Below are 19,113 nucleotides of genomic sequence, written 5' to 3'. Positions count from 1 at the left end.
CATAGGAGTCAACAACTGTTGTGAACAGCAGTCTGTGAGTGCGGTCTTTCAACCCCTACTCAGCCACTCAAGAATGGGCCTGGAATACTTCCTTACCACAAAATAAAGAGCCCACGTAGCCTGTACATCTTAATGTCTTATCGCCCTGTATGGAAATATCTTCCCCTGTTTCAAGATAAATGAGTGTTCCTTTGTTCGGCTTAAAGGTGTATGTCAAGGGGTCCTTCTACTGCAGTCGGAGAGAGAGAGAGAGAGAGAGAGAGAGAGAGAGAGAGAGAGAGAGAGAGAGAGAGAGGCCCATAGGCTAATTGCCCTGCATAGGCTTCCAGGGGAACTCAGCCAATGCTTGATTATGTAATGTTTTCCTTGACAACTCTAATGCTAAAATACAATGGATTGAATGTGTGGAGTCCTCCCCTGGGATTGCTAATTGGTGCACAATATTCCACTTCCTCAGGTTAACTGATACAAGATGATATGCTCAACAGCAGCTCCCATTCAAATTGATACCTTGATTTGCATTTCTTTGACTCTTAAGACACATACATAGGTTTCCCATCTAATTCCAAAAAACCTTGGAAATTGATAAGATAGCAGGTGTAATTATAATTTTTTACCTACAGAGAAAGGCCTTGAACTTGATAGAATTCAAAGATAAATAAGTGCCTTTCCCGACCACTGAAAGCTTGCAATGTTTTATCTTCATCTTCATATTCAATTTCTCAAGTCAGTTCTTCAACCAGTTGAATTTGGGCTTCTTCATGGTGTTTCTGGCTCACGTTGCACCATGAGTCTTCCACCGCTCCTTCTGCTTCTAGCTTTCTTCTTTTGCAACCAAGATTGGTACAGATCAAAGAGCTGTATTGGATTTTTCTTCTATCCCAGGTGCAAAAGGCTTAGGGCTGCACTGTTCAAACCATCTTATAGGGGAAAGACATCCTATGGTCACTCTTTAGAGGAAGCAAAGATTTATGAGCAACCCACATCTCTTTCCCTAGCCTAGAACTTCAAGTGGTTCTCCTCTAATTTGGACAAGAGCTCAGAGTGAAAAATAATTGCTGATCTCAAGCAGTAAATTAGCTGGATTTAAAAAAACCATAGCATGCTATAAGTGTAAATAATTTTAGTATTGCCTAGAAAAAAGGATCTAAGAACCTGAAGTTCCCAAAAGTATTTTTCCTAAAGATCTAGTTCTTTTTTTCTGTCTCCTGATTTAGCCTTAAAATCTAACTTACATATATGCATGCTATCAACAATGAAACATGAATCTCTGTATTTTAAAATACTCTTTTTCTTTTCTCAGTTTCTACAGATAAAGTGATTTGAAGTACTGAATGATACCACAAAAGCAGAAAAGAGAAACTGTGACAACCCCCAGAAATGTGAAAGGAGGTTTCTTACTGGAGAGCGCATCTTTGGTTCAATTTATATAAAAACCCAAATAAATAAAATGGACAATATTGTTCAATTTTAGAAATTCCTTCTTCTATGTTCTAAGCTCTATAATTGTCAGGTTTTTATGGTTTAGATTGTAAATGTGTTTTTCCCTTTGCTAATTATGTTGGTTTGTTTTTTTAAGTCTTAAAAAGTGAAGGACATTTATGGATGGTAAGGGAGACACTATATACAAATGTATATTTGTAAAAGCTATTTTTATGATTAGCATGTTTTACTGTTGATCATATATAAAGTCAGGTGATATTGCAATTCTACCTTTAAAGCTTATTTCCAACAATGTCATGTAAGAAAAGATACATCGTATGCTAGTTTTTATAATTTATTTTTAATTTATAGTTTAAAGTACTTCAGATCTTAAGGATGAAATACTTGAAAAGGTTATATTTCTGCCCTCTATAAGCACCATTTTTATTAATAAAGAATGCCGATATTTCAGACGTGACTTCATAGTTACATGACTGTTGGTTTGACCTGTAATTAAACTGAGCATTCTCTGCTCAACTGAACTGAAACGACCCAATTATTACCCAACACTTCAGTCAGGGTGGGAGATCCCATGGCCAGGTTTTAGTGCCAAAATAGGTGAGAACTACATTGGCAAGGAAAAGATTGTCTCGTCTTTGGATCCAAAAGTTTAAATTCATGCATACATCACTTCATTTCATCTCCTATTAGCAGAAACTCTCCATTCCCAAGCATTGCAAGTATTTTCCAGATGCTCTTAGCTGTTGTCTTGTGCTGTGGAAATGGAAGAAACCATTTTCACAGACTGTAGGAGAATTCAGTATATAATTTCTTAATAAATACTGTTTCTTTTAAAACAAAGTTGGTGTGTATCTTTCCTTTGGGGTGCACTTAGTTTTAAGACTCAGTTTGAACTTATGTCACTGTAATGCCACAAAATCAGTGCAATAATGAAAGTAGCATAGGTGTACTAAAATGCATATTATCTGTTCTATACGCCCATACTGTTTAGGGTGACCTCTATTCTGGAACACATTAAGTTGCCATTTTAAGGGAGGAAGAAACATTCCTCTTCCCTCTAGGTCCTTCTGGCTGGTCTAAGAATTAAATTGACATGAGACAGAATAACAGCAGAAAATCAAACAGTTTAATAACATGTATACATGGGAGAAACTCAGGAAAACTGAGTGACTTGACAAAATGGCCAAAGCCACCACCTTAAATGCCATCTTCAGCTAAAGACAAAAGAGGATGTTGGGGGTAGTGGTTTGGGCCTTCAAAGAGGAAGAAGGCAATTCACATGAAGATGGAAAAACAAATGGTCAATAATGTTGGCCATGCCTTGTAAAGAAAATGGGACATGGGGAGTACTTTGAGCAAATGGGCCTTGCTAGGTTCCTCCCTGTCTACCACACCTAGTTCATATTATACCACAGTTATCTGTGTGTATTTGCTCCTTCCTGGAACAGGCCTTCCATCTTAAATTCTTTTAGTCACTTAGGGGGAAGGTCAAAGTTTTTACTGAGTCTTTGGTTCTCAAAAATAACCAAGCCAAAGAGATACATTTTGAGGTAGTGAATTCTGACCCCCCCCCCCCCCCCCCCCGCCAACCACCACATAATAGAAAGTCAGATGGCACTCAATCCCTGACAGAAGTCATACTCTGGCTTACATTTCTAGAAGGATATTTTTTACCAAAATACAGGATTTTAAGAAAATATTTCAGAATAGAAAGCAAAACTACCTCAACAGAAGCATGTAGTCTCCGCCAGACCAAAAGCTTGCTGCCAGATGACTGCAAGCTCCTCCTTAAACAGCAGAGAGACAACCTGTGACATCACAAGAAAACTTAGTGGGATTAAGGCCTCCTTTTTTCCAAGAAACTGAGGAAAGTCTAAAATTACCTTGATATCTTTTCTTATTTTTCTATTTTAATTTCTTTAAGGTAATTTATCCTCTTTCTCTGCATCTTTCAAATATAAGGTGATGAAACATACAATTTCATCCAACAAAGGTTACCAAAACCCAAAATTCCGGAAAAAAAATTTAAAGTTTTCACATTAGAACCTAGGGTCCAGATCAAGAATGTACTTCCCTTTGAAGGAAATATGGAAACCATAATGTGGTACACTATTTTGGATGGCTGCAGTGAGTTTTGGAGAATTTGTGACTGCCATGATTGGATCCTGAAGCTCAGAAACCTGTATAGGGTTCTATAAGGGCATAAAATCAGCAGAGTGATTTCTTGGTTTGCTGGCACGCAGATACATTTGCATGGGATAATCCGATGTTTCAGAAATAAAGTGTTGCCGTACTGAATATTAGGAAAATACACTTGTGGATATTTTTTCTGACAACATTTGTCCGCCTTGTAGAATTCCATAAACAGTGTAGCATTTATAATCTGGCATTATCATAAATTAAGAGTATCATGCTTTCCCAGATGTTCATTAACTAGTCTCAAAGTAAAATGAATAATTAAAATATATAAAATGACTCTTTATTGTTGAACTTGATTTTCTCCACCCAGCCCTTGAAGTATGAAACCATGAGCCTTTCTCTTTATTCTTTAATCATTTCTGGCTTAAGAATTTCTTTTGACGACAAAGATGGAATAAAATATATACCAGATCAACAAAGTAGAGATTGTATGGGATTATAATCCCTGGAGGTTTAGTTTAGTAACTTAAAAGGAAGCTTTTAAGAGAGAAGGAGGAGGAGTATGGACTTCTTCTGGCTCCAAATAACGTCAGTCTCATTAAAAAAAAAAAAAATGCTAAGGGAAAGACAAGGGGCATTACCTGCTGCATTCAATTCATGAAAAACATGGAAAAATAAGCCCACTGCTTGGGAGGTTAGGTAAACTAGTCACTGGTGACAATGTGAATGGGAAAATACCAATTTTGCTTCCATCTCCTTCAACAAAAGAACAGTTTTCAAAGCAGAAATACACAAGGGAAGATAGAAATGAAGCAGAGGATAAATTGAGAGGAAACTATTTTAAATGGATTAAAGCTCAGAGAACAGGTGTTACAAATGCAAAAGCCTATGGAAGCCTGATAAGAAATATAAATGAGGGGCTGGCCCCGTGGCCGAGTGGTTAAGTTCGCGCGCTCCGCTGCAGGCGGTCCAGTGTTTCGTTGGTTCGAATCCTGGGCGCGGACATGACACTGCTCATCGAGCCACGCTGAGGCAGCGTCCCACGTGCCGCAACTGGAAGGACCCACAACGAAGAATATACAACTATGTACTAGAGGGGCTTTGAGGAGAAAAAGGAAAAAATAAAATCTTTAAAAAAAAAAAAAAAAAAAAAAGAAATATAAATGAAAGAAGCAGGCATGAAGTAAGTTAGTGGACATTAAAGGCAACTATGCCGAAGAAGAGGCAGCCACGTCTTGGTTCCAACTGGCAGCCTGACTCAGAAATGCATGCCTGGATTGGCCAGGCCTCCCAGCTCTTCAAGAGAAGGTAGAGTTTTAGATGAGATATCCTATTTTGTTTTGTTTTGTTGTAGTATGAATCTGAAGATGAAGGAAGCCACATCTGTGATTTATATGTAGGATCTAATAGTCTTGAAACTTAAAAATTAAACTCACAATAATAAGAAACAACAAATTCAGGATTATCTCTAGTGAAAAAAAGAAGGTAGAATGCAATAGGTGTATTCAATAGCATCTGTAATATTTAAAGAGTTAGGAAAACTATTTAAATCAAATATTTTGAATCAAACAAATATCAAATGTTAATGTTTAATAAAACTAAGTGTCGGTTACACTGGTGTTTGTTATATTTTCTCTATGTTGTTTTTGTAGGCTTAAAATACTTCATAATAATAAAAATATGTAGCATATCTTAACGTTTATACATAGGGAGGTGTACATATTGATGATACGGAGATGTGGGTCAAATGAGTAGTATATATAAAGGTAAAGATTTGGATCTTTGGACCCATCAGAAGTCTGCAAGCTTGTGAATCTCCCTTTTCTAGAGATGTTCAGATTCTGAGAAAAGTATATGACTCAGAGAAAGAGAGATACACTCCTCTAATGTTCAAAGCTATCCTTGCAGAGGAGGAATTTACAAGTGAATTTCTTAATTGTTATTGAAAGGCTTCCTGTCAGCCCTTGAGATATATAGAACCACTCTAGGAATCTAAATATGGTTCATGCAAGAATTTGAGGTGCCTGAGCACGCAAAGGGGTCCCCATGTTTGTCTGCTGCATCTGTAAGAATAAGGACTATGCCTTCTCTATTCTTAAATCCTGTACAAATGGTGTCTTGTACATGGCAGGTTATTTCTCCATATATGTGTGAGAAACTAAAAGAAACAAGATGTGTTCTGGGTTTTTACTTTATCATAAAAAATTTTAAAAGCTATAATTTGTTAAGCAACTACTATGTGCTGCCCCCGTGCTAATAACTTGAAATGCATTATCACCAATGCTCACAGGAACACCACGGGAGAGGTATTGTCAGCTCCAGTTTCAAAGTAGAGAAAGTGGATCATTTATTCATTCATCCATTCTTTAATGAGTACCAACACTGTGCCAAGGGCCGTTCCTGGCAATAGGGGTCTAGCTATAAATAATGAAGATTGAAATTCCTGCCCTTGAAAGGCTTATACTCTTCTGGAGAACGACACACAATAGGCCAGTTGACAAGCAAATGTATAGTCTTGCAGATGATACTGACAATAAACACAGAGGAGAAAGCAAAGCAGGGAAGGAAAGAGGACTGGGGAGGTTTTACAAGGGTGCTTTAAACAGGCTGATCGGGGCAGGCCCCTGGATAAGGTGGCATTCCAGCAAAGATGTGAGTAGGTGAGGGGGTGAGCCGTGGGGCCATTTATGGGGAAACATGTCCCGAGGAGAGGAGACAGCAAGTAAATGGTGTATTCTGGAACAGCAAGGAGGGCAGTGTAGCTGGATTAGAATAAATGAGGGAAAGAAACGTAGATGAGGCCAAAGAAAAGCCAGGATTCCAGATCACAGAGCCTCAGAGGTGATTTGGAGTTCGCTGGTTTTATGCTGCATTAGATGGGAAAACAGCAGAAGGTTTTGGGCACAGGAATAATACGATCTAACTGAAAGGTTAAAAGAATCATTTGGGTCCAGACTTCACTATAGAGAAGAAGAGAACCCAGAAATCTCTGTGTTCTAGGTTGAGAAAATGACTATGTGAGTTTGGCCTGTGACGAGACTGGTCTGATCAGAGCAGAGAAGCCTTCTCATTTGTCCATCAAATATTTGTTGAGCCCTCACTGTGCTCCATCTGGGTGTTGACACTGGGCCTGCAGTGGTGAACACAGACACATTTTTCTCAAGGCACTTAGTCAAGTGAGCAATATGGGGAAATAGCTGAATAAAGATGGAAAGAATAAAAAAGTTTAAAATGGTATTGCAAATTAAAAAGAGCATTGCAAACCAAAGTCCTGTTCCTTATGGCTCTGGTGGAAATGGACTGAGAAGCATTTTTAAAATTCCATTTGCTCAACCAGCTGAAATGGAGCAGCAAAGGTATCCCAAAGTACAAAGGGCAAAGCTGGTACGAGCCACAGCTTTTTACCCTGACTCCAAAAACTAGCTGTACATTGAAGAAAACGAGGCTATTCCCTTCCACTTGGGGAATTCCATTTGGAAGGGAATTCTCTCCCAAGTCAGTCACAGTGGTGACAGACATCCCCATGCTCATCAGCTCCTTCCTGTCTACAGCCTTGGAGACGCTTAGATACCCAGAACACAAAATGGCAGCCAGTTGGACAGATCAAAAATGACTGCCCGCCAGCCAGCCCTTCTCCTGACTGAGATCCTGGTTTTGTTCAGGGGTCAGTCTGAGAAGGCTGGGTCCCTCCTTAGCCTCAGGGCCTGGGTTTTAAATTTTGGTAAATCGAAGCAATAAGTCTCCACATCCACCTACGAGATAAAAGGGAACTTTGAAAAACACAGATAATCACACACCATCTTCAGATATTCTGATTTAATTGGTTTGTTATTTTTTTAAGTTGCCCAAGTGACTTATGGGCAGACAGGGTTGAGAACCACTGACCTAAGCCAATTGTGGAAATTCAGTCCTCTAAAAGTGGTTAATTTAGGAGTAAGTGTGTAACACAATTCTTTCCAACAAGATATGAGGGAACCTTCCGGGGCGCCCCTCAGGAAAGTATGCCTGCTCCTCAGGAGATAGAGTTGAGGGTTGGGTCCTTTTCTGCCTGCAGATGAAGCTGTGTGAGGATGTGAGGGCTGGAGCTCCTGCAGCCAACTTCTAACAATGAGGAGAGTAACCAACATATTGAAGATAGCAGAGAAAAGAAGATGGAAAATATCTAGGTCTTTACAATGTCTTTTAGCCACTAAATGAATGAGCCTTAGAGCTACTCTACGTTTAGACTTCTTATTATAGGAGTTAATAAATATGCTTCTTGTTCAAGTAACCTAAATTTGTATTTTCTGTTAAATGCAGTTGAAAAAAAGCATCCTAAATAATTCTCAGTTACCTAAGAAAAAAATCAGAAGTTGATTAGAAGTGGTGCATGCTGGAGGAGATAGATTTTTTTGTTGTTTGTTTTTGGTTTTTAATTAATATACTTCAATAAAGAGCTGCAAACTCTTGTTCACACTCTACCCTGGCAGAGAGCAAAATAAGTAAGAAATATTTCCATTAATTCCAGAAAAACCAAACTAGAAAAATTCTTTCTGTGTACTGGAAATTGTACCAGAAACTGTGGCCATTAACCTGCCATTGAGGCCTGAATCTTGGATGGGGAAGCAACCAGAATCAAGCAGTGAGAGTCAATCATGAAATCCCACCTACCCTTCTGATGGCAAGTGGAAGACAGGACTCTCTGCACTTAGAGACAAGCATATGAGCCAAGTGTATGAGCCAACTCTGCACAGAATATACCAAAAGTAAACCATGTTGTAAAGAAGAGAGAATGTTTCAGTCCAAATTAAGAAAATGATCAGATCTCTAAAAATACCTTTTTCACAAAACAGGAGAATATTTTTAAGACAGTTGTTCTGTGTTTTGGAAAGAAAAGTACAAGATATTGAGAGCTTAATAAAACGTGAGCACGAAGACATTTTAGAAAGATCTGATGTAAAGGCAAATACTTTAAAAAAAAATCGATAAAATCAAAGAAATCCAAAAACAAAATAATCAAAAGTGAACTTTATCCTTCAGAACATCAAATAACTGTAATGGAGAACAAATTTAAGAGACTTTCATATAATATAGAGTAAAAGTAAAGTGAACATATAACAAAGATAATGTTAAACACTGAGGACAGAGAAAGAAGATCCCACATAAGCATCACAGGTGATCCTCAAGGAAACAAAACAAATGAAAAGTTGTGAAAATCAGACATAATCGAAGAAAACTTTTCACCTGAGTAAAAAGACCTTTGTCAGGGCTGACCTGGGAGTGTAGTGGTTAAGTTCAGGCACTCCGCTTCAGCAGCCTGGGATTCACAGGTTTGGATCCTGGGCACAGACCTATACAAGCCGTGCTGTGGAGGCATCCTACATGGAAGAACTAGAATGACTTACAAGGAGGATGTACAACTACTTACTGGGGCTTTGGGGAGGGAAAAAAAAGAGGAAGATTGGCAACAGTTGTTAGTTCAGGGCCAATCTTTAAAAAAAAAAAAAAGAAATCGAAGAAAAGAGAAGGAAAGAAAAACAAATGGTAGAAAGTTCTTTGAGTAGAATAGATCATCTGGAAAGACCCCCTTACATATAAGAATATTTAATGAGTTTATTATATCAATGAAAATGGTACAATATTTAATAAATATATCTGGGGCTTTTATGTAGGCACTTTAAAAAATACCTAAAATTTAACAAATTAAAGTATTTACTTTTAGAGTTAATATTTTTAATCAAATTTTAAAAAATCTTGTTTAAGATCTTTACTAACACTCTCCCTTCTCTGAATGGAGAAGAACTCTTTACGCATAAAAGAAATAACATGCAAGGGAAATTATTTTATTACAAAAAGAATTGAACATCTGTAAGTCAAAAATATCAAACAAAAGACAAGAACTTTTGAACATTTAAGATTAATATACTTAATTTGGAAAAAGATGAAAATGATAAGAAACTTCAAGCATGTCAAAAGATATCTTGGCAAATGGCAAAAATAGATAATTTTCAAAACTTGACAATCAGTCTTTCCTTGAACACCACCTAGCCAGAGGCAGGGATGTTGTTTAAGGTCACCTGGTCAGTGATGGCTTCTGCAAGAGGATATGGCCTTGCTAATGATGTGCATGGCTCAGGAGCCAGGACACCTCGATATTTGCCCATATAATCTTATAGGAAAGTTGTTAGTATGATTCTTTAGCAGTGGTGATGTAATCTTGAGTATAACAGAAAATGGTGAAATGATAATTTTGCTTCTTTGTCACTTCTGGACAAACTTTGCAATTATCCACGAGAGAGTGAAAAACCCTACAATCATTACCCCCACAGGGGATGAGGATTGATGAGAAAGCTGCATGGAGATACATTGTATCTGCTTCTGCTCAGGGTAGACATCTCTTGTCTGATAAATTCTGCACCCTTGGCTGGACTGGGACGTTATAGTGATGTATTGGGGTGATCTCTTCTAGCTAATCCGTAACACAACTTCAATACTGCAATGACTACTTAGCTAATAAACGTAAGACCGCAAATTAAAGTAACATTGAAGTTCTGTTTAACAACTACAAAAATACCAAATGTTAAAGGATGATAATATTCAGTTGTTGTTAGGAGGCAGTGGGGGTTAAACTCTGAAATTCTTATATTTAAGTGCTCCCATAAAATGCTGGTGGGAGTATTAATTGCCAAACCTTCTGGAAATGAATTTGACAATATATCCCAGTATGTTTTGAGAGCATTAACAAATTATATAGCCATTAAAATTATAATTATGAACAATTTCTAATGACCTCGTGGAAAATTTAGGATTAAAGAAGAAGAAAATTACATATACAAGATTACTTCACACTTATAAAAGAAAGTATGCATTGAGAGAAAAATTATGGGATTATAAATTATTTTTTTCTTCATCTTTACACTTTTCTGCAGTTTATTGTTCAAGTCTTGGTAACTGGAAGACGGTGTTATCATTTACAGAAATGAGTGAATCAAGAAGAGACTGGGAGAAAGATAACGTATTTGATTTTAGACATGTTGGGTTTTCGCAACTGTCAACACATCCAATGTGAAATTTCTTAGCATGGAGTGGACTAAATATCATGAAAATTACCAGGACTTCGGGTGTTGTTTCAGAAGTCATCCACAGAGACATCATGGAAAACTGAAGGAAGGAACAAAACTGTCAATGAATTGAGAACAGAGAGGGCAAGCAGCTAACCTCTTGAAATCTTACCGGCAGGAATGGCAAAGGCAGAGAAATTGGCGATCGAAATGGAGAGAGATGTGGGGGCGTAGCAAACAGTGTTTCTTAATTAGTATAGATAGCAGAGACCACTTACCCATCGGCTCCCATCCTTTCTTGGATAATCCATCTTTGACTCTCAAATCTCATCACTCATTTCCTACTTCCTAATTCCCCTTTGGAAGCCAATCAACGGTCAGGGTTGATGTTGAGTAGGAGGAGACCTTATTCACTGGGGATCAGGGCTGTTTTAAGGGGTGGAAGAAGAGGTCAAGGCAACAAAAATCCATAAAATGTGCTCAATTCAGATCTTGGGTTCTGTTCAAGGAGTATGCAAATGAGGGTTCAAACACCAGACATCCTTCTCCATTCTTCTTTTGTTCACCTTCATATAAAGACACGCACATAATTGTGTCAAAGAAATCTTTAATGACCACCAATTTTAAAAGTTCCAAAATTATCATCCTGCCCCAGGCTATAACCCTCTACCACCCAGAGGATCTACTCTCTGGGTAAAACTAGCCCTGTGAAAGATATCCTCTCCCTGCCTATTTTAGTCACGAATGAAATACCAGATAACCTGAAATCTGCTCAAACGATGTCTTCTAAGTATGATCATGCCCACAACTCTGTCCCACGCCCCAGTGATCTAATGCAAGGCTCCTTTTCCAGCTGGGGCTGAACGCCTTCAGAGGACAGCCACTCTTGGCTTTCACTTATTGTCTAGCTTTGCTATCTTTTGAGCCAGACTAATTTAAAAGTTTAGAAAGAATAGTCCCATTCAGAGCCACTCATCCCTCTGAAGCCCTTCTCTCTCTGATCGCCTCCAAACAAACAAAAAGAGCATCGAAGACTAGCTTTGCTGTCAATTTTCTGTTTCAGCGAAAGAAGCTCTGATGTAAAAATCCTCTCTGGAATCGTAATTTTCCTTTATGCATTGTGTGCTGTTTATGTTATTTTTGGATATCTTAAAAATTCTAGTTTCAGTCTTACGCTTGGGAGAAAGTATTATTAACTTTTTAATGATTTTTGTTTGTTAGGTGCTAAGGCTGAAGGCACCTGTTCCTTATAGACAAATAGAAAAAATATGTGGCCATTGTCGTCGTCTTTTGACAATTTATCCTAAGCCTATGTGGAAGATTGACTTTCTCTTTAGCTTTCCTGAATTATTTTTGCTAATGCATTAAGTTCCTTCTTGACAACCGTAGGATTCAAAGCAATTCAAGTGAGATTGGTTCATTGTGGCTAATACAAAAAGCTTTGTCATCTAAAAAGTGTCAAACTACTATCAAAAACTCACAGAAATGAAATGCATTTTTACTGACCTTTATCCATTTTGATACTTTCTCTTACCTTGCTCTACTTAACAACTGGCAATGCAGCGCAAGCTACTCAGCCTGGCATTACAAAAGGTCCTTTTGTCATTTCAGTACATTTTCAGTTTATTAGTCTGCAACCTTCTCCATTAAATGGAATATAGATTCTCGCCATGCAAATCTCTCTACTGCACAGATACGATCACATCACTTTACTTCTTTTTTAAAAAAATAGTTTACTTTACATTTTGAAATCTGGATGGCTTGCCATTACCTAAATACTCAATCCAGCATTTAAGGTCCAGAATGATGTGGAATCGACATACACATCTGGCCTTCTCTTTTCCTACTTCCCTCCATGTAGGCAAAATGTTGTTGGCAAAACAAACACCTTTAGTCTCTCTTGCAGTAGAATGAAACAAATATTTAAAATATTTATATAATATCCATTATAACTCATACACTGTTCTGGCCAGGAAACTTCTCCCTGCTCTGGGAGCTGCCAATGCTCTTATCCCCCCTCTCTCTCATTTACATTTAATAAAATTATGTGTGTGCATAGGCATTTATATGTACTCCATTTCATTAGGACTTAGGTGGCACTGTCTATAATTGTTTATTCATTCGCTCATTCATTTAATACACGTTTATCGAGTGCATCCTGCAGACACACAGGCTAGTAAGATAAAATCTATGTTTTTGAGAATTCACAATCTAAGGAGATGACAGAAACATAAACTAGTGAGTAAAATACCAGGTGGCACTTTTGTGCTTACCCAGATAGTTGCGCCCACAGAGCCTTCCATCACTTGGAGGGAGATGAGGAACCCACACAATGCAGACGTGAATCACCAGGAGGGAAAACTGCACCCAGCCCGGCTCCCAGAGATCAATAGTCACGTCCTCATTTGTATTCTCGCTGATTTGTAACAAGTCCACAGATGCTGTTTCAACTCTCCTATTAGGACCCCATTCTCATTCTCTTCCTTTATATCCAGTTTAACCACAACCTTTGTATTTAACTTTACTTTAGATGCTGATGAAAGTCGCTTTACACGCCTGATTCAAACCACTTATAGAGATGCAGACCCAAGGAATAAAACATGGATTATCAATAATTTCAATAGTGTTATTATGAAAATTTTTTCTAACACTAAATTGTGTCGAACTATACTTTATTGTCTTATTAATGTCATTAGTAAAGCTGGTTGATTATATACAATGAACTAGATTAAGCACTCATTACATAATCAATAAAAGTTGACTTTTTACAAAAGTTTGGATAGCTAAGAAATACTAAATTTTCCTATTTCCCACATGTTAAATTGTTTTTATTTTTATATGTAATTTCACTAGAGCAACTAAGCTTTTTTCAATGAGAATTTGTTGAACACCCATTGCATGTAAATCCCTTCCTGATGGAAGAATACTGGAAAGCAGTTCAAAGCAGAATTCAAGCTATAGCCTCAAGCAAAAACAAAATAAATACGAAAGACTTTTTCCAATTTGCCTTCTAGAAAAAGGGCTTCCCTTTCAATGCCTGAGCAGTAGGAAAGCTGAGGATATAAATGCTTGATAACCTGAAATAAATCCGTCAGGAAAGAAATGCAGCTGCTCCCTCCAAGCAAAGGAGTAGTCAAGAAGGATAGGAAACTGTCTGAACCGTCACTCCTGAAAACCCTAAATCTATTACAGAAGACCTCCCAACGGGGAAGGCCTTAGGATGGCTCAGTTAAACCATCTTCCACTCAGTTTGGTGGCCTCCCAGAATTCTGGAATGACGGTTTTAGCAAGTGTTAGGGAACACTGAGGTATAATGCCTTGTAACTCCCTGGAAGGTTCCACATTGAGGCATGTGATTCAAACATCACAGGTGGTCTGTGAGGCCCTGACTGTGGAGCAGGTCTAATTATGAAGCAAAATGATAGATGAAGTGCTTATTTTTGGTGGATTAATAACAGGAATCATCATGTAAAATATTCTGTTTTCCTTCATTGTGACACCACCATACGAGCTACGAGCCCTGGATCAGTATATGTTTTGGAAGGAGTGATTAGGCTCCAACTACTTTTTTTGACTGTTAGTTCCAAGAAGCAGCTTCTCCCGTCCACATATATGAACACACATTTGATAGGCAGTGTGCGAAATGAAAATCAAAAGACTTGAGACGGTATCCTCATAGAACCTGTGCTGGGAGATGTATGAAGTCTGAAGAGGAGGGTAGATGTGAGAATGGGAAGCTGAGGAAATGTGAGAGCAAAGCAGTTTGGTTCTTTCTTTTCCCATCCAACTCCCACCCTTTCTTGGGATAGTCCTCAATGAGCTCTCCTTAGATCCTGTGATCAGGAGAAAGTTATCTCATTCTCCAAGCTTTTTGAAACGTCTTCCTATTGAGACTGACATCAACATGGCTTTCTTCTGGTTCAGAGAAAGCTGTAAATGTTAGCTGGGGGCATGAGTCAAATTACAACCGAAAGACAAGCTTCCTAAGCAAAAGGAAGGGCTCCTTTCATATCTGAAGCTTCATAGAATCTTCCATGTTAGAAAGCTGCACAGACAATCAGTAAACTATCGAGAAGCCACCAAATATAGCCAGCATCACATGTTGCCCATGCCAAGGGTATAGATTGTATGAACATTTGAAGCCACACAGAGAAGCAACAAGCAAGTCCAAGGGCATAGGAAGGCCTCCTCCATTTCCTGTCCCACCCTAATTTATCTAAGGCTTACCTGAATATGTTCTTCCTGGCTTATAAGCAACTCAGAGGAAGATAATGGGAGAGGAATCCCAGCTGGCTTTTGTGAAACTGACTTAAATAATAATATTTAAATATGGAGGAAGAACCTTTGGGTTAGACTAAATACTGAGAATTGAAAAACAATTTTCTACTACTAGGGAGAAACAGGGACTCAAGGACAATAAAAAATATGTTTAATTATAAAATAAAATCCTACTTTTCCACCTCTGAGTTTTATGGTTTGGCAAAACCACAAATGCTATGATAGTAATATCTAATTTGTCCACTTTGTATACAGGAATCTTAAACGAAGTAATCAGAGAAGACACAATCAGTCCAGTCTCTGAACTAGAAAGTAACTGGAAGGGTTATGTTAGGCCAGATTTCTTGAAACTATAAAATGATTTGGTGAGAGAGTAAAAAATTAAATGGAATGAAAATTATTCTTCCGTACAATATGTCCGTTTTAAACATAATTGTATGTAGCAATTTAAAAATACTGTATAACAGTTCTAATATCAATTTGCAAATATCCCTATGCTAAATTACTGGCTAAAATAACTTGTGTTCAAATATTCATTCATTTTATTCATTAATTCATTCAGTGTATTTTTATGAAGACCAAGAGTATATAGAGGCTGTAGAGACACAGTCTTTGCCTGCAGGGGTCCTGTGGTCTGATGGGGAGACAGACATGTACACACATAATTATAATACAGTGTGATAAATGCAATTGCAATAATTGACAAGCTATAGCTGCAGTGCAAGCTCAGTTTGTCTTAGAACAGTTAGAGAAGACTAGCCAGGCAGGAAAGGAGACAACTGGCAAGCAGTAGAAAAACATGGAGGTCTGCAACGACACCGTTTCCGGGGAACTACACAGAGACTATTGCATTTGGTCTCTGTAGCATATCTATGCTTGTCTCCATGGAAGCCTGGAACCATGGTACCCACCCTCAGTTGAGAAAGGGATAAATTGTACGAGCCAGTGATTAAAACATGCTGTCCTCCTTGAGGCACTCTGTATTAGCTTGTCTACATTGTTTATTGAAAGTAATAGACTTCTGCTTCCAGCCAAGATGGAGCACCAGGGACTGGAATTAAAAATCTGACAAAATATATGAAACAATAGCTTTCAAGACATTTGATGTAGCTAAATAAAGGACAGTGATCTCTGAGATAAAGGAAACAGATTAGGTGAGTCCTATAATTGCTCCGTCTTACTGTGTGGAGATAGTTTCTAGGTGGTGGGAGTGAAAGGAAATCCAGGAAAAACCCTGAGTGAGTCTACCTGAGTTGAAGACATGGAGCTAGGAGTTCAGGAAAGCCAAGACGGCTATTGTTTACCGAGCAGTGCACAGGAGAGGCAAGAGCTGCACGGAGAGAGAACCACGGAGATCATCAGAGGGTTGCCTTGAGTCTGAGTTGAGTCTTGATCAACATTGGCATATGAGGGAACTACCTTAGTTTGAAGAAGAACCACCCAAAAAGGGAATAGGCCTGGAAATCTCACAGTGCCAGTACCCAACAGTAACTGCGGGAAACATCATGATTCACTGGATATTGGTGACAGTATTAAAAAGGATCTTACCTCCAGAGTGGGGAAAAATTAGCCCAAGACTAAAGGCTACTCTGGTGCTACCTAACAAATCTTAAGACAAAATCCAAAAGATCAAACTGTCTTCTGGCACTGCATCAAAAATCATTAGGCATACAAAATATAGACTATATGACCTATAATGAGGAGAAAAATGAATCAATTGAAGCTGAACCAAAATGATACAGATGAGAGAATTATTAAGCAGGGACATCATAAAAGTTATTATATTGTATTCCTTATGTTCAAGAATCTCGAAGAAATTTGAATGTGCTAAGTAGAGACATGGGAGATATTTTTAAATACCCAAATTAATCTTCTAGAAGTAAAAAAATACAATGCCTGAGATGAAAAATATGACAGACGGGGTTAACAGCAGATTAGGCATGGCAGGAGAAAAGATTAGTGAATTTGAATACACATCAGTGGGAACTATTCAACATTTTCATATGTTATAAAAAGGATACATTAATAGTTTTCACCTGGTTTAACAAGTTATGCAGTCTGGTTTTAGTTCCATGACCAGTGGCTCTGCCTCTGTGACCAGTGGCTTATAAAACAAACCCACAATAAACTTGTCCATTGGCACCTCTGAGAGCAACGTATTTTATACTCTCTTGGCAGTTCACAACCTGAAGATGAAGTTAATCTGTGGAAGGAGCCCTGTGGGCTGTACCTGGAAGTTTCACACTTCTCTGATAATTATCCAGAGATATCTTTGTCTTTCACATGCTATGCCATATCCTTTATTTTTATTAAATTCTTGCATGAATATACCCCGTGTGGTTTGGTGTTCAATTACATGACACTGTGTAATTGCAGGAAAATATACATGTTTTTTGAGGAAGTAGATTGTGGTCAATAATAACATGATAATTGAAGGTGGGTGAAGAGAAGACAGAAATGGATTGGATTTCTGTGTTTCTTGTACAGGAATAGAATGACACTTAAGAAAAGCAAGATAGAGAGGTAGATAAGGATACCAACTCTAGGGTCAGAACTCCTCTGTCTATTTCCTAGCTGTGTGACCTTGAGCAAATTGTTCATCTTTTCTCTACCTTAATTTCTTCATCAGTGTCTGGCAAATCTGGCAAGTAGTAAACACTATAGGAATGTGTTATTAATTTGATGCATTTCTATCCATAGTCTCACTGAGGTCTGAAAAAAATCCCTATTTTATTAACTTCACTAATTAATCATATTATCCTTAAGATTTGGATTAGGTATTTATTCTAGAAACCAAATCAAAACAAGAAAATGATAACAAGGAAGACTGCATGTCATAGTGAATAAAATATCTTTTCCCTCCAAATCCTTGACTCTCATACAGGTATTTTCTTACCAGTAAACATCAATTTTTAAAAGGCAATTTTTGTCAGCAGGCCTGCATAGAATTGATATATGCCTCAATAAATTAAATACTTATCTTTTATCTTAAATAATATAAAATCAAATGTATTTAGAGTAGAGTTAAAGAAGATATTCTAGAATGAATAAAGAAAAAAAATTGAACAATTCATGGGGACGGGACAATGCCATAGAAGGGTGAAATAAATCTCTCCTTTTAAATCACTAAATAGACTTAGAATCATCTACTATATTTTGGGTGACTCCAGAAGGAAAGGAAAAAGATAGATTAATTTATATCACTATATCTGCCCAGAGTTTTTGAATATTAATATGTCACTAACTGCTCACTAGCTCAAGTGCTTATCTATGTATATCAAGTTGTTAATAAACCCACAGTAAATTTAATACTATTTCTTAATTTCAACAGGAAGGAAGTCAATAGAATTTTAAAACATTCTGACTTCAAAGCACACTTTGAAAGTGAAAAGTGCTAATTATAATTAATAAAAACATAATTTATTAGAGAGTTGATTTGGAGGGAATGACAGAATGAGTCATCTTTGTCAAGAAGTGTGAAAGTCCTCAAGTTTTACTCTAACAGGTTAGCCTCTTACTATTTTACTGATATTGAGAGAAGACAAAGACCCCTGGGTCAGAGACAAAGGACTTTATTACTTACGGCACAACAAGCAGTGTGAGCTTTGTGTTTGTCATGTTGGTCAATTCCCTCTACCTCCAAGTTGAGACAATGAGTAGGGGCCCAGGTAGGTGCTCACATACCGTCAGCTTGTGTCACAGCTGAGGAACCCCAAGCTTAGAGAACTCAAATTTTTTATCGAGAGTGCAAGAAAACTTGCCCTTTCCCCTGGAGGGAGCCATCTTTATTATACTGGACAATAAGAAAGCCCACCCTTTGCTCTGGAGAGAGACAATATATCTGTCTTACAAAGCTGTTCACTACACAAACATCCCTGGAAAAATCACAGGCTGTCAGTGCCTCTGCTTACACGACATCCATAAACAAAAGGGACCCATGGAACACTGTCTCCCAACAATCCTCTAGGATATTTAATATCATTCTAATTGTCTTCCTTCCATTTTGCGCAATTAATTAAGTATATTGGTTGCATCTCAAATGAAGATGACAAATTCAAAGTGGGAAACAAAAGCAGAACCTGACCCATCTCCTTGCTCTGACACCAGCATGCTTCCTCTTCCTTGCCTCTATGCACCACATCTGGTTAGTTCTTCAGTCACAATTAGCATTTCCACAATTAGCATTAGTTTTGACACATTGTCAAAACTCTGG

General features: G+C 37.8%; 1 protein-coding gene and 1 long non-coding RNA gene across 26 annotated transcripts in view; one reads left to right on the top strand and one right to left on the bottom strand.

Moving 5' to 3' along the window:
- Positions 1-2,283, top strand: part of RALYL (RALY RNA binding protein like) — a 657,017-nt gene extending 654,734 nt beyond the window's left edge. For 22 of the 24 annotated variants that reach the window (XM_070631414.1, XM_070631403.1, XM_070631408.1 and 19 more), the window contains one exon: positions 1,304-2,283. In XM_070631414.1, coding sequence (XP_070487515.1) covers positions 1,304-1,326 — 23 coding nt within the window. In that variant the 3' untranslated portion in view covers positions 1,327-2,283. The remainder of the gene's footprint in view (positions 1-1,303) is intronic. The other 2 variants (XM_070631423.1, XM_070631425.1) reach the window with 1 other exon arrangement.
- Positions 1,765-10,722, bottom strand: LOC139085205 (uncharacterized). 2 transcript variants are annotated; one of them, XR_011543333.1, is made up of 3 exons: positions 8,233-10,722; positions 3,167-3,251; positions 1,765-2,196 (listed from the first exon to the last, which is right to left on the bottom strand). It is a non-coding gene; the product is annotated as an uncharacterized lncRNA (long non-coding RNA). The 2 variants fall into 2 exon arrangements; XR_011543332.1 differs by lacking the exon at positions 8,233-10,722 and having other exon boundaries at positions 3,167-3,342.
- Between the last annotated feature and the right edge of the window lie 8,391 nt (positions 10,723-19,113).

Source organism: Equus przewalskii, chromosome 8 (assembly GCF_037783145.1).
Source record: "Equus przewalskii isolate Varuska chromosome 8, EquPr2, whole genome shotgun sequence".
Lineage (NCBI taxonomy): Eukaryota > Metazoa > Chordata > Mammalia > Perissodactyla > Equidae > Equus > Equus przewalskii.
This window is presented reverse-complemented; position numbering and strand designations above follow the sequence as displayed.